The 15576-nt window shown below is 36.0% G+C and overlaps 1 protein-coding gene across 20 annotated transcripts in view; it reads left to right on the top strand.

Annotated features, from left to right (window-relative positions):
- LOC106876387 (LIM domain-binding protein 2) overlaps window positions 1–15576 on the top strand; it is a 160990-nt gene that overhangs the window by 81541 nt on the left and 63873 nt on the right. For 10 of the 20 annotated variants that reach the window (XM_089363100.1, XM_089363101.1, XM_089363097.1 and 7 more), the window contains one exon: window positions 5424–5459. The exons of the other annotated variants lie outside the window; for them this stretch is intronic. In XM_089363100.1, the coding sequence (XP_089219226.1) occupies window positions 5424–5459 (36 nt within the window). The remainder of the gene's footprint in view (window positions 1–5423; window positions 5460–15576) is intronic. 20 annotated transcript variants of the gene reach the window in all.

Raw genomic sequence — 15576 nt, 5'->3', positions numbered from 1 at the left:
TTTGTATTTTTTTAACATAAATAATATCATCATGAATTAACTGCTAATAATTCAATTTAAATGATGAATTATAAATAGGAATTTGAGTGAGAAAAGAACAAGCCTACATTTAACTAACGCTATTGCCTGACAAGAAACAATGATGTTTTAATCCTGTTAGTAGTCCTATTGCTCTTTTCTGTCTCAAATTGGTGCTTATAAGTATAATATCATATAATTTCACATTCCACAGCCTTTCTGGAATAAATTTTAAATTAAAAATTTTATATTGTGTAAAAGTTGCACCAAAGTAGTAGTAACTTTGTGCAAAAACCTCACTTAGAATGCGAAATCTATGAAACTGACCCATTTAAAAATTAGTCTGTTATAAATAGTACTTGTTGATGGTTTTCAAAGTATTTCTAGTAGCTTCCAAATAAAATAAGATAAGCAGAACGATTTAGTGAAGAAATAACTAAGTAATTTAACCCTTTTGCATGCAAGAATCCTGTCTGGTTGTCCTAATCAGCATATAGGGATATCCGTTAGGCTTGTCATAATGGCTTAATAAAAATACTTTTTCAAAGACTTAGTTTTGAAACTGGTCAAATTTGGCTACCATAAACAAAGCACAATTTGTTCAAACTATCCATTTTTGACATCAATGGCATTTTAGTTTTGGTAATAACAGAAATTTCTCTTTTACTTAATTTTATTGATATAAATACTTAAAGGTGAAATCTTACATGAAGTGCATGACTCTTATGTGAATATATCAACATGTCTAACACTATTAATATTATGAATATTAAAGGGTTATATCATTGACAAAACACATCACTCGACTCAATATGAATACCTCAAAATATATAAAACACCGTTTCTATGTAAGATTGCTTAAAGGATTAAACCTTAGACAACATACACTTCTCAACTGTATATTAATTCTCTAATATTTAAACTGGCTATATTTGGCCAAAATATTCTACCAGTTTAATGTTCAAAGCTGCCAAATCCAGCACCCTGGAGTGTGCTAGGTTTGTATCATGATTTCTCTTGGAAATAAAACATTTAAAACAGGTACGATATTTATATTTTAGACACATTTTCAAAACAAGTCTTTGCCAAGATTGAAACATGTGTAGGGCATTCTGTTGTTAGTGAACAGAAATCTGACAGTTGATGAACCAAGGACTGATATAACTGTGTTGTACAAGTCCTCAGTCCTTTCCTGTGGTACTCTGACCATGTGTCCTTACACCAGAGCTGTAATCTCTCAATGTAGAAAAATAGCAGGTTTACCTGGAGAAACTCCCTCATCTCCAAGCTACACACCATATCAAGTAACTTTACTCCAGAGATCCTTCAGAGGAGACATTATTTATTTCCAAATTCTTATATTTAGAGATTTTAATCTTAGTCTGAATAAAGCTATTATTTAGACTGCCCACAGTCCATCTTTTCCAATTCTTACTTGTCTACCTAAGGAAATCATTAAAACCAAAAGCTATAGCAAAAACCAAAAACTATTATTGAGATTTTGTTTTACGAATATTCTTCACAAACTGTATTTTATCGAGAAGCTTTTTTTCTTAATCTTTTACATTTACATTTGTGCAGTCTGTGACCTTTTCACTGCTTCGTAAGATTTTGACATTTTCTATACATTTTATATATTTTATTTAAAAATTATTTCAAGTGAGATGTCTACAAGTGAGAAAGGTTAAAGCTATTAACTCTTTTAAGTGCTGCTAGCTTCTCCTTCAAAACCCTTAGTCATTCTTGATGATAAGATCTTTCATAGCCTACGATGTTGCTGGGTTTTGCAATGGTATTTATATTCGTAAATTCTATAGGTCTTGCTCATGGTTGTTATTATTATCATTGTGGTTTTTATGATGATATTTTATTATCCATAAATTCTATAGGTCTTCCTCACAGAGTTATCATCCTTCAACTTAACATTCACTGCATGAAAAATACTTCAGCCAGCCCCCAATGCTGCTGACCCTTATAGGGGATGCAAAACTACACTGAAGTACTGTACTCACACCTGTGACCATTTACTTCCAAGACTTTATAACCACAAGTAGCAAATCTTCACTTAACTCTTTACAAACACTTGCTTACTAGCTTACTACCAAGCTGTGAGCATAGACACACACACTCTCTCTCTCTCTCTCTCTCTCTTTCTCTCTCTCTCTCCCTCTCTCTCTCTCTCTCTCTCTCTCTCCCTCTCTCTCCCTCTCTCTCCCTCTCTCTCTCTCTCTCTCTCTCTCTCTCATAATCCTTTCTTCTAAATTTACTAACAAAATATTGTCCACATGACTCACTCACCTCACATCTTCCTGAGCCTCAACTGTGTCTGCACTGGCCAAAAAGAGCGGCAAACAATATCTTTTACAAAATGTAATTCCTCTTCCATTAGTATAAAACAGACATAATTTGGATTCAGTTTAATCAGTGACAGACACCTTTCAGCCAAAATTTGTAATTTTGTGCTTCATTTATCAACCTTGGAAGGATGAAAAGTCAGTCAATCCCAATGGGATTTGAACTCAGATGATACAACTACATACTGCAAGGCATAATTCTATTATATCATTATTATTATTATTATTATTATTATATACAATACCCAGGTGTACCTACAACCTGTTGGAAAAGAGTAGAAAGAGGGACAGAAAGCAACGAGTAAGAAACGACAGCTATGATAGTCAAAAGTACATGCATAGTACACAAAATAAAACATGTGGTAGTCATTCTGCTATCCACTACTCTAATATAAGACTTTGTGATATAGTCACAAATCCATACATTTAGTAGGAGAAAACAGCTGATTAAATTGACAGCAATACCTAACTGCACACCATTATATGCTGAGAAAGATGGTCAGTTAGTGTGACTTGCAAAGTTTGCATGCATGTACACACACACACACACACACACACACACACACACACTCACACACTAATTTGTGGTTTTGAGTTGATGTTTTTCATTATGGTGTTTTTTTTTGTTTTGTAATATATTCTAATTACAAAGTTTATGATTTGGTGTGATATATGTGTTCTGTCTCATCCATTAAAAAAAGCTTTAAATATGGAAATACTGCACGTAAAACAATCATCAGTTATTAACGAGTACCCTAGTACCCAGGCCACAGAACAAATTCACCTACACACCACAAATGCAGCACTCACTAAAAATATACAACCCATACAAGAACCAGATGCACTCTGGTTCCAAAATGGACAAATTTGTCATTAAAAAACTCTTAATAAAATCCTAGTTTGCATACACCTTAAATAGCATTAAGCAATTAATCACCCCCACCCACCCACCCACCCCATAGTTAGAAAATTGTGAGTTTTCTTTTTCTGATGAAGCTTTAAAAGGTCAAGAAACTGCTCAGATTAATCCCACATTTTCTACTGTCAGGGAGATAAAACCTATAGTACGACCACTTTTGTTTAACTTTCAAAGCAAGGTTAAAATTGTATGCTTTACATTTCAAGTTATCCGAAAATACTGTGTGGTGTGCTGTGAATTTATTGATCTGAGGGACTTAATCCTCGTAATGTAGGGAAGCATGACTAAATCCCACAATGCATTTAGGTCCATTACTGTACCAACTCTGCTACTCCACCATCATAAATACATGCATTTAATTAGTGTCAAAGCAATATTTGTTTCAAATTCATCCCCCCCCCCCCCCTCCTTAATAAAAAAAAAAAAACTTCTTACAAAATACCCATGCAAAGAACAAATATTGCAACAGTTTAGAAACATTACACTTACAAGCATTGGAATTCTTTAAAAAAAATAACAGCACCTTAACAACTGTTGGCCTTGATTTTTAAGACTTACTTCTCAAATGTAAATTCGAAAAAGAAAAAAAATATATATTCCATGCGTAACACTACACAAAATCAATTAAAGATATAGCGGTATATTTTTTTCTTTTTTGTCCTTTACTTTTGGATTATAAGTATTTTTTGCACTTTAAATTTATTAAGTTAGGTAGAAAATTAATAAATGTATTATATTACTAAAAATTACAAAGAAATTTTTTATATGTATTTCTAGGATCTAAATAAAACAAGAAATAATAATTAATGAAGTATATAATGCATTCAAAAAAAAGAAAAGGTTATTAAGGCTTATAAAATATCTAATTAGTATTATTATCGTTAGCACGCTGGACAAAATGCTTAGTGGTATTTCACACATCGCTGCATTCTGAGTTCAAATTCCACCAAAGTCGATTTTGCCTTTCATCCTTTCAGAATCGATAAATTAAGTACCAGTGAAACACTGGGGTCGATGTAATCAACTAGTCCCTTTCCCAAAAATTTCAGGTCTTGTGACTTAAGTAGAAAGGATTATTATTATTATTATTATTATTATTATTATTATTATTATTAGGGAGCTAGCAGAATTGTTAGCATGCTGGGCAAACTTCTTAGCAGCATTTTATCTGTCTTTATACTCGGAGTTAAATTTTACTGAGGTTGACTTTGCCTTTCATCCTTTTGAGGTTAAAACCCATATAAGCATTGGGGTCAATATAATCACCTAGCCCCTCCCCCAAAATTTCAGACCTTGTGCCTATAGTAGAAAGGATTCACCTGTAGATTTAAAGAGCAACAGTCAGGAGAAGGCTTGTACCTTTGGTGGTCATGGATATGTGGGTTTCTTGATTGGCTCTAGCTGGAGTTTTTCCTGTATCTGTGGGGACTGTATCATTCATGTTATCAATCTTAACATTCACCAAAGCTGTAAAATCTAAAAGCACTCTCTTTCTGTCTCAGAATAAATACTAAGAATAGAACAAATAAAAAAAAAAAACATCCTGAAACTCGGAGTACCAAATATAAAGCCACACTGCAGACTTATTGTTTGACTCCAGATGAGCACTGAATAGCTTTGGAACCACTGAGTTAGATGATAGGCTAAGTCTTCTTTGCAAATGCATATACAGTAGGTACCTGGCTGGGATTTAAGAGAAAATTATCTGCAATACACTAACTTCATACCCAAGAGGAATTCTCTCTCTCTCTCTCTCTCTCTCTCTCTCTCTCTTCAATATTATAGAAACCCAGAATTATGTAAAGACCCTATGGGCTTTTGAGGTTTGGGAAAGGATTCACTAAATTCATTTTACTTCACATTCATTACAACTGCAATTATAGATGTGTAATTTTAAGCACAGTTGTTTATGAATTATTTCTCATCAAGGAAGGTTTGTTCAAAATAGTTTTGTGTTAGTCAAAAGATAAGTTGATAATGAGTAAATTTTTTTGTCTTGATTTTACATATTCTACATACACACACGCAGACACACATCTGTAGTGAAGATATGTCTTTGGTAATATGTTATTTCAAATTGACTCCTTATTCGAAAGGTAAACAGTTATTGATATTTTGTAACCTTTTTTTAGATTTGGTTCAAGTAACAGGAAAATCCTTCCAGATAGGTCAACATTTTTTCTCTCTTTATTTTTCATTTTTCTTTCACTCTCTCTCTCTCTTTAGAGAAAATTAGTATATGCTAGTATACCTGCATGTTTATATTAAAGGCATTTAACTCTAAACACCTGAGCTCAATCCCCAACTTCATATGGTTCCAAGAAGATAGAGTGGTTTGCCCAGTTCACTTCCATGTACAGTGGCAGCATTATAAGGATAATACATATTTCGTTAGCTTACAGCACCAAGTTTTCTGTGACAAAGACCAGCTTCTTATCCTTGAGGGATAGGGAAATTTATTTCTCTTTTGTTGTTGTTGTTGTTGTTGGACTCTCCCACTGCTTCAATGAATGAAGATTTAGCAAAATACAACCAGAAAACACCCCTATCCCTATAGTTGCTTATATGTAGTGCCAAAGCTACAGACTTCCTGTATCATCCTCTACCTATTCATGTCACCTCCTTCCCTTGCCTCTGAACTTATGAAGAAAGTGTGATGGTATTGGTGCTGGTGTCTTGGCTTGCTGAACAACCTGCACACTAAATATTACTATAGTAGGCTTGGTTTGTGTACAGCCAGTCCCACTCTTATCCTTCAAACTTGTATTGGTCTGATGATGATGATGACATGACGTGAGCCCAGCAATTCTCAGGATGCAGGATTTTTATGGAGTTATCTTCTCTTGGGTGAACAGCTAAATTGCTGAAGGACCTCATCTATCTTGGACCCATTGAGGTTTCTGTGACTGACTGTCTTCCAGAGGCAATTCCGTAACAGAAACTCTGACTGCTGCTACTACCCCAGGTCAGCATAGACCAGGGGGTAGTAGTGGCTAAGAAGTAATTCCACACTCTTCAAAACTTAGGAACTCCTTAACCAGGGCCTCACTCCTGGATGCAGTTTAGTCTCCTCTGTTGCATTATAGAAACTGTGTAATTCAAACAAAGAAAGCAAAGAACTATCTCTCTTTAGATATAATGTGCTACACTCCCTTTGAGATTTATCTTTGCTCCTGTTATTAGTTCTCTCTTTCTCTGTCTCTTTCTTGCTCATTCGCTTGTCCCACCAGGAACTGTATTTTTACTTCCCATCCTGCCAATCAAAAATCCCCTATGAAATAAATGTGCAGGATACAGATACACAACTGTTGTCGTATATACAGTAGATCTATACAATACTTTGCAAAATAGATGTTAAAGTGGTGGTGATGATGATGATGGCTGTGCTGGTAGTAGTAGTGGTGGTGGCGGCGGCGGCAGTGGTGGTGGTGAGGAAGGTGGTGGCGGCAGAGGGAGTTAATTTAAGTCAAAGCTACATTAAACAAGGGAAACCAGACAATTTTCAACTAAGACTAGTTTATTTACATAGAGGGACATTTTTTTAAAAAATACTATTGGTTGAAATAATATACTTTTTAGACTTATTTAAACATGTCACTTTGACTTTGGGGGAAAAAGTTACAAGATGGGTGTGGTTTAATTTTAGACTTTAGAAAAATGAACTTTGAACCAGGTCATCCATTTTTGTTATGTTAGTATGGATAGGATTTAAACAAAAAGTTTTATTATTTTTCTTAGCTTCTTTTTCCTTGTAGGATATCTTTCTTTCCTAGACAGCTTATCACAACAAGGAAGCAAAATTTAGACTAATTTTTGTTAAGTCATGCAAACCTTGTGGTGAGGTTGTTTTAACTCCTCACCATGCAGACTGTAACTCATTGAAGACCTTAGCTTCACAACCATTGACTGAAATTAAATGTGGTGGATTTGAATGGTTAGTACAATACTATTTACAGCAGTGATTTTATTCTACCATGTGGCAGTATCCACTAGTATCAGTTAGGCAAATTCTATTGTTGAGAGTTAAGTGTCTTTGACTTGAGGTAATTTACTCTCATCGATAGAATAACCCAGACACAGTAACTGGATTACAATGTACTGATTGCCTGTGGTCAGTTGTAATCTTCCATTTTACTCTAGATCACTACCACCACCACCATTATCATCATCATCATCATCATCATTTGCCCGCTTTCCATGCTGGCATGGGTTAGACAGAATTATCACAGTGCAAAATCACATCACTTCTTATTCAGGGCTATTAGCCCTCCTAGCTGGGTCAGAGGACCAAGTTTTAATTGGGCATTTCACTTCTGCTACAGTTGCTATGAATGGATGCTCTTCCTAACTGCAGCCTCTTTACTGTATGTACTAGGTTCATTTTGTCATAGAACCAGCATTAGAGTTGCCATGCTGTCTTAAGGGATGGGCACAGTGGGTTTGCCCTGGGGACCCACTTCTGATCTATGTATACTGTGGCTTGCTGCCAATAAATAAATACTTTAGGACCCACTGCATTGATTTGTTGAGGGTCCTATAATGCTGCTAAGGTAGCCCTATAGAGATGTTGCTTTGTATCTGGCAGGATTATATTAACCCTTTAGCATTTAAACCGACCATATCCAGCCCAAATATTCTACCTGCTTTATGTTTAAACCAGCCAGACCCAGCCTTTAACACCTACTCTGTAATGTGATTGTAAAGGTAAACAGTAACATCACTGAAATATTGAAGCTACAAGAGGATGCATGATTAATTCAAAGCAATATGAATAAATAAACTAGAAAAGCACTCGGAGAGTGCAGACCTCCGCCAACCAGAGTCGATCCCAATAGTCAAGGCTTGTCATGTCATTCTCCACAGACCTCTGCCAAGCAGCTCATTTTAAGATAGATATGTCAGTAAAATTACTAATAGAGAAATGAAAATAAACTTTGGAAACAGCAATGCCACCATAGGTTACGTGCAAACGATGAACGTGTTTTCAAGGGAGATAATCAAAGAACGTAACATTCATGTAAAGTAAATATAACAAGTGAAAAATCCTTCAAGAATCCATAAAAATTCCCGGATCAATTCCAAAATTTCATCATCTGTTCCTTGTGTCATTATCAATTTTTCCTGCAAGTTTCATCAAATACCGCTAACAACTTTTTGAGTTATTTTACGGAGAGACGGACAAACCAACGCCGATAAAAACATAACCTCCTTCCTTGGTGGAGGTAATAAATTACATTTGACAGAATAATATGAATTCTAAAGGGTGAAACCATTCACCCTACATTGTTTCTGCTCATTTGCCAAATACTTTCAGCGAGTATTTATTCTTGTATTCTTGTACTTGTTTCAGTCTTTTGACTGTGGCCATGCTGTAGTCCATGCTGCCTTGAAAGGTTTTAGTCAAACAAATTAACCCCAGGACTCGTTTCTTGAGCCTAATAACTTATTTTGTTGGTCTCTTTTGCTGGAATGCTAAGTTATGGGGACATAAAAACACCAACACTGGTTAAGTGGTGATGGGGGAACAAACACAGACACAAAAACACACACACATATATGACAGGATTCTTTCAGCTTCCATCTACCAAATCCACTCACAAAGCTTTGGTCGACTTGAGGCTATAGTGCAAGACGCTTGCCCAAGGTGCCATGCAGTGAGACTGAACTTGGAACCATGTGGTTGGGAAACAAGCTTGTTACCACACAGCCACGCCTGTTTTGTTTGTTTTTTTCTTCTTTTTCCTTTTTTCCAAATTGTCTCCTTTAGTTGAATCACAAGATAAAAAGTTATTGATATTTTGTAAAAAAAAATTTTTCAGCTTTGGCACCAGTTCTAGTAAAGTTATCTTATTCTCTTTTTTTTTTTAATAATTATTATTGAAATATGAAGTAATGTAAATTAACATCTTCAATATGATTGTTTTTTAAGCTATATTTGTTTTAGTATAAATAAAACATTTCATCTTGGTATGAGAGAATATTTAGATAATGATGGAATATTTAGCCCACAATGAAACTAAATATATAAGATCTAACTTTCCTGTCAGTTCATAAATTCAATGTTCAAATCCACTGCCTATGTTTTGCCATGCTTTGAGCAATATACTTAATATTATTGTAAAACCAGCTGTCACTCACAAGCAACGATAGCTTGGTAAAATGTACCATGCTTTCACTAATTGTTTCATGTGTTTATGCAGTCACAAGCAGTTACAGAACACACACACTTTCTCATCCTCCTCACCTTTGATCTGGTGGCATATGTAGGATGTAACATTCAAAGGGGGAGAGGACTGCCCTAGTACTTGGCCAAAGCTTATGTTCAGCTGAGTAGACTGGAGCATTGTAAAATGAAGTGCCTTGCTCAAGGACACATTGCACTGCCTTGCCCTGCCCAGGTATTGAACCCACAACCTCATGATCAGGAAATAACACCCTAACCATTAGGGCACACACATGTGAGTTCATTAAATGTCATGAGAATAGACACCAGATTGACTTGCAATGCTATCCAAGCTAAACTAGCATGCCAGCCAGACAGCGATTTGTTACTGGGCCATACATCTTCTCTTGGAAAGCTCCACTTTGCTCATGTATGCACGCACGTGCGCACACACAAACACACACACACACACACAGAGGAGAGAGAGGTGGGGTGTATATTTGCATACATAGAATTTAGTCTTTCATACACTGTATAATGTTTTCTGGAATGGTTTGGCTCATGTTCTCCTTGTCAGACTTGAACCACTGTCTGCTTCACAGAATTAGTGTGTTAAACAAGAGAGCAGAAGATGTCAACTGGTGACTGACTCTGACAAGATGTAGAGACTGAAATTCAGTGACAGTTTCTTCTCATATTTACCTTAGTCTGTTAGCTTGAACATTCCTTCACAGCAAGTCTAAATATGTACAGAAACACTGTACATACACCAGATATGTACACATGCACTGTACATACTCTGAATTTACTTACTTGTTGTTTACTGTGTTGTGTTTTACCAGAGATTTTATTGTCATGCTTACACCATTGTCATTGTCTATAGCTTTGACAATTCCTATGAGGTGTGTATAAGTATGAATACATGTTATTCTTAAGCTAATGTAAGAGAGAGGGAGGGGTCTCTATGCTGTCATTTGTCCTGCTAGAAATAGCAACAACATCTCACTCAAATCACACCCTATTGTGTCTTAAAACTAAAAGAAAGGCTCATTGACTGCATAATGTAGTTCTAGATACACTATGTCTCAAAAATGCGTTGAGGTGATCATGGCTTGAACACATTTCATTTATAAGTTTGCTCAATCAGAGCTGACTTGGCCCAAACAAGTCGTATGTGACCCTTGAGGCTTTAACAAGGTTTTATCTGCTATAAATAGTAGCCAAATTTCCCTCAAATCACATCCTGTTGTGTTTAAAACTTTTGATACCAACCCACCTGAAATAGTGATTTACATTAAAGCCTTTACGTTCCAAACACCAGATTAAATATGACAAAGTTATTTCACTAAACTCTCCATTATTTTCTAAACTAACTGAAACAAAAACACTGTGTTTCAAGAGGAATATAATCACAGAAGAATTAAGTTTTAAATATATTATGTCTCAAAATAAAACAGGTGTGATCACAGCTGAAACACCTCTGATCACTAAGGTTTCCTTGATTAAGGCAGACAATAAACAATAATTTATTATAAAGCCAGTCTTTGGAACATAAATTCAACATGGAATTTTAATTTTAGATCACTTCAAAACAGGAAGTTTGTATCCTAGAATCAAGGATGGTCTCTAGTGCAAGCTGGTATCAAAAGGGTTAAAGTGCTGCCTCTCAGTCATCACAGCAAGTTTATCATAGCCTACCATACCCAGTGCTATACTGGGATGATGTTTGCATATGTCATTGCCTCAGTCACATCAAGCTGTCCACCAGTCTGTCAAATCAGAAATGATCTAACTGATATACACACCCATTAATACTTATTTAATGATAATATCCATTCTAATAAAGACTTCTAGTTGATAAACCAATTTGGATTGCTATCAAGTCATTGTTGTTGCTATTGTTGTTTTATTTATTTACCTGCAAAACAACTTGATATAGAACCTAAAAGAATGTCAACAATTTCCTATAGTACGTCTTGACCATTAGTTGTATAAACTAGCAATGGTAAATATTGATTTTTTTTACTCAGAAGTCCACCTATGCACAAAGGCTTCTTGTCTGTCATACTTTAGTCTTACAGTGTATAGCGCATTTTTGTTATTCTGTTAATACTCCAGTCACATAGTTCTTATTAATTTGCTTATCATCATCATCATCATCATCATTAATTAATCAGTTAATTAATTAATTATTAAAATGTGGTGGATTGACAGACTCATTAAGAGTGTCATACAAAAAAGGCCTTGCAATATTTGCTACATAACTTTGTTCTGAGTTCACATCCTGCTGATTTTCAGGCTTTCTGAGTCAATAAAGAAAAGTACCAATCTAGAACTGGGTTAGTTTAATTTAATCGAATAACCCCTCCCTGTAAATGATGATGGTGGTGGCGGCAGTGGTAGTAGGAGGGGGAGGAGGGAGCAGCAGCAGTGGCATTGATGATTTCTTACATAGCTTTGTAATAGCGTCAAATTGACTGGAAAGCAATCAGAAAGATTGCTTTCCAAGCCCTCAGTTCAAATCCTGCCTAGGTCACCTTTTGTCCTTTCATAAAGTACTGGTAGAGTACTGAAGTTGATTTCTTCTTTCTTTCTGTCTGTCTCTCTCCCTCTTTTCTCTTTACATTTTCTCTCTCTCTCTCTCTCTCTCTCTCTCTCTCTCTATCTATCTATCTATCTATCTTCTATCTGTATCTCTGGATGAAATCTGTTGTGGTGAGGCGGGAGAAGGATGGGCTTTGCCAAATTTAAATGCTCAAGATATACTGTATATCACAACAGCACTACTACAACTCCATCAAAATTTGAGGGTCCAAGGCAAGACACAAGCAAGATACCTAGCAAAAATCATTTTTGAAATCCTTTTTATTATTGTTGAACTTTCTTCAAAATCCTCCAGGCTCAATAAAAGAAGCACTGGAGTCAATGTGTCCAGCTGTGCCTATCTTCAAAATGTCTGACTTTGTGTTCATATTAAAAAACATTATTATTATTATTATTATTATTATTATTATTATTATGATCAATAGGGCAATAAGCTGGCAGGATTGTTACTGTGCCAGGAAAAATGCTTAGCATCATTTTCTCCGACTTTACATTCTGAGTTCAAATGCCACCAGGGTCAACTTTGTCATTCATCCTTTCAGGGGTCGATAAAATAAGTACCAGTTCAACACTGGGGTTGATGTAATCAACTCACCCACTCCACTGAACTGGCTGGCCTTGTGCAAAATTTGAAACTAAGAATAGGAGAGGAGGTGAGCTGGCAGAAACGTTAGCACACCGGGCGAAATGCTTAGCGGTATTTCGTCTGTCTTTATGTTCTGAGTTCAAATTCCGCCGAGGTCGACTTTGCCTTTCATCCTTTCGGGGTCGATAAATTAAAGTACCAGTTGCACTGGGGTCGATGTAATCGACTTAATCCGTTCGTCTGTTCTTGTTTGTTCCCTCTATGTTTAGCCCCTTGTGGGCAATAACGAAATAGGTATTTTGTCTGTCTTTATGTTCTGAGTTCAAATTCTGCTGAAGTCTATCTACTTTGCCTTTCATCCTGTCGGGGTCGATCTAATCGACTAGCCCCCTCCCCCAAAATTTTGGGCCTTGTGCCTACAGTAGAAAAGAATCATTAACACACCAAGCAAAATGCTTAGTGGCATTTTGTCTGTCTTTCTATTGTGAGTTCCAATTCTGCCAAGGTTCACTTTGCCTTTCACCCTTTCGGGGTTGATAAAATAAGTACCAGTTGAGTACTGGGGTCGATGTAATCAACTAACCCACACCCCTAAAATTTCTGGCCTTGTGCTTGAATTTGAAACCATTATTAATTATTATTATTATTATTATTATTGTTGTCATAGTTACCTTTACAATAATCATTGCACAGCAATAATAGGCAGGCTTTTGGCAAACTGAATCCAAAAGCTACTTTCAACTCCCAGTTGTAGCCAATTCTATTTTGGTTTTACACAATGGAAGGGTGTTGACTTTGTCACTACTGTAGACAACTTGGTCATTCGATAGTAAGTTTTTCATCACTGAGTCTCTCTCTCACACACACACACACACACACACACACACACACACATACATGTGTTCTCTCTCTCTCTCTCTCTCATTTGATATGTTGCCAATTTAACACCTTGTGCTGGAAAGAAAGAGGCACAATGCCAACTGGTTGTGAGGGCACAGACTCTTCATCTTTTCAGATCATTATTTGGTTGCCATTTTTGTACACTCATCCCTTCTGATTATTCACTTCTCCGGTTTCTCTCCCTGCTTTTGTTGTAGTACTACTGTGAAGAAAAAAAGTAGGGTTTCTGGTGAGACATGGTGGTGACCTGGTTTCAGTTCCAGCCACTTAATTACACTAATTGTCATAAGGAGAAGCATTAATGTCATAATTTCTTGTTTCCATCCCATCTTTTCACTAGACACTCCAAAGGCAATTTTGTTGTTGTTGTTGTTAAGTCATAGGTCAACCCTGACGCAATAGACTTGTGATTATAGGGATTCATCCTGTGACCATCCTGTCTTTTATTCATACATAGTTCATGACTAGAATCAGAGCTACATTATCCAATCTGTCCTTCCTTTCTTTTAAGACAGTTGAGTGGGATTTGAGGAATATTTCGCTGTTATTTCTAGCAGGTTGAGCAACCATGCAGAGGCACTCAAATTGGAACTGCTTTGTATATGTAAGAGAGGTAAATTTATTAGCATACTAATAAATTACTGGTAAATATGTTACTAACTGTTGAAGGCTGAATAGCATCGAAACCATTAAGATTTTAACTCAGTAGTGTTATTGTATAGCCCCAGGTCAACACTGATCCAGCTGCCCTATAATGAAAAGGCAAGATCATATTTTTTGTTTATGTTCTAACATATCTAGGCTAAGTTATTGTAATAATTTATCTGATGTGCCCTTGCTTTCTTTTAAGAAGGGGTTTATTAGACAGCTATTTTAAGCAGGTTAAGTGGCCATGTAGAGGAAGACTCTATCATTGGTTCACTACCATTGCCGTTAATGTTAGACAGTGCTGGTAATGGTAGTGTTTAATACAAGCATTGCAATATACTGTCTGTTCAAATCCCATATTGACTCTGTGCTACCTTTCATCTATCTGCCAACATCAATATTACAATGTGTGTGTGTGTGTGTGCGCACTTCCCTTTTTCTGTAAACTTCTGTAACATCTGGTGCCTAGGCTAAACCCAGTCCTCATTTTCTTAGCCTGTTTCTCTGCAATGCTTTTTTAGTTTTACTGACTCCAGATTAACTAATTTCATGGCTGTCGGTACGTTTAACTTCACAATGCATGCTGGTCGCAGAGCACAGAGTAAGCTTGCAATAAGCCAAATCCGCTGCTGGTTTCAATTGAATCAATGCCCCCTTGTGCACTCGAGAAAAGCAACTACATTATACCATCTAAATTCTTATTTCCTTCCAGGCATGCGCCTAAGTCAAAAATTATTACAACAGCTTAGCCAAAAGAAGTGGGAGCAAATAGCTGTATAACACAAAAGTTCTGAACTGAATACTTAACATTAATTACTATTCAACAATTAATGACTTGGTATTTAATTTGGGAAGTACAACTAACATGCTGCCCAGTTTAACACCACCACCACATGATTCTTGGCTTTCTGGAATTCCCTCTGGTTCCCTCTCTGCACACCTCTGCATCAATTTCACTAGTGTGGGAGTGGAGCTTGTAAAGATCATAGACATAACTTCTACTTTTTAACTCATTTAATAAAAAAAAAAAGAGAGAGATTCTGTCCTCATATGCAGGGCCAACTTTGCTATACTTATATTGCTCTTGCTTCAGTTGCTTATACCACTTCTTCTGTGGAACATTTGCTCAAATGAAAGCAATCACATGCCTCTTTCAGGGTTGTGGGTTTGCCAGAAACAATAGAATTCCAGAATAAATAAAATGGTTCCTAGGGTGATTAGATATATACTAATTTGATGAAATAAGTTGGCCTCATATCTAGTCTAAAGAATTTAGAAATACTGCAAAAAAAAAAAAAACAGACTAAATGCTTTCTACAATATTTAGTTTTTGCCTGTTTTGAAGAAGTTGGGTTTACAAAAAGTAAAAACCAAAGGTAAGGTT

Source organism: Octopus bimaculoides, chromosome 14 (genome assembly GCF_046866305.1).
Source record: "Octopus bimaculoides isolate indiv1 chromosome 14, ASM4686630v1, whole genome shotgun sequence".
Lineage (NCBI taxonomy): Eukaryota > Metazoa > Mollusca > Cephalopoda > Octopoda > Octopodidae > Octopus > Octopus bimaculoides.
The sequence above is the reverse complement of the archived record's forward strand: the minus strand, read 5'-3'. Positions and strand labels throughout refer to the sequence as shown.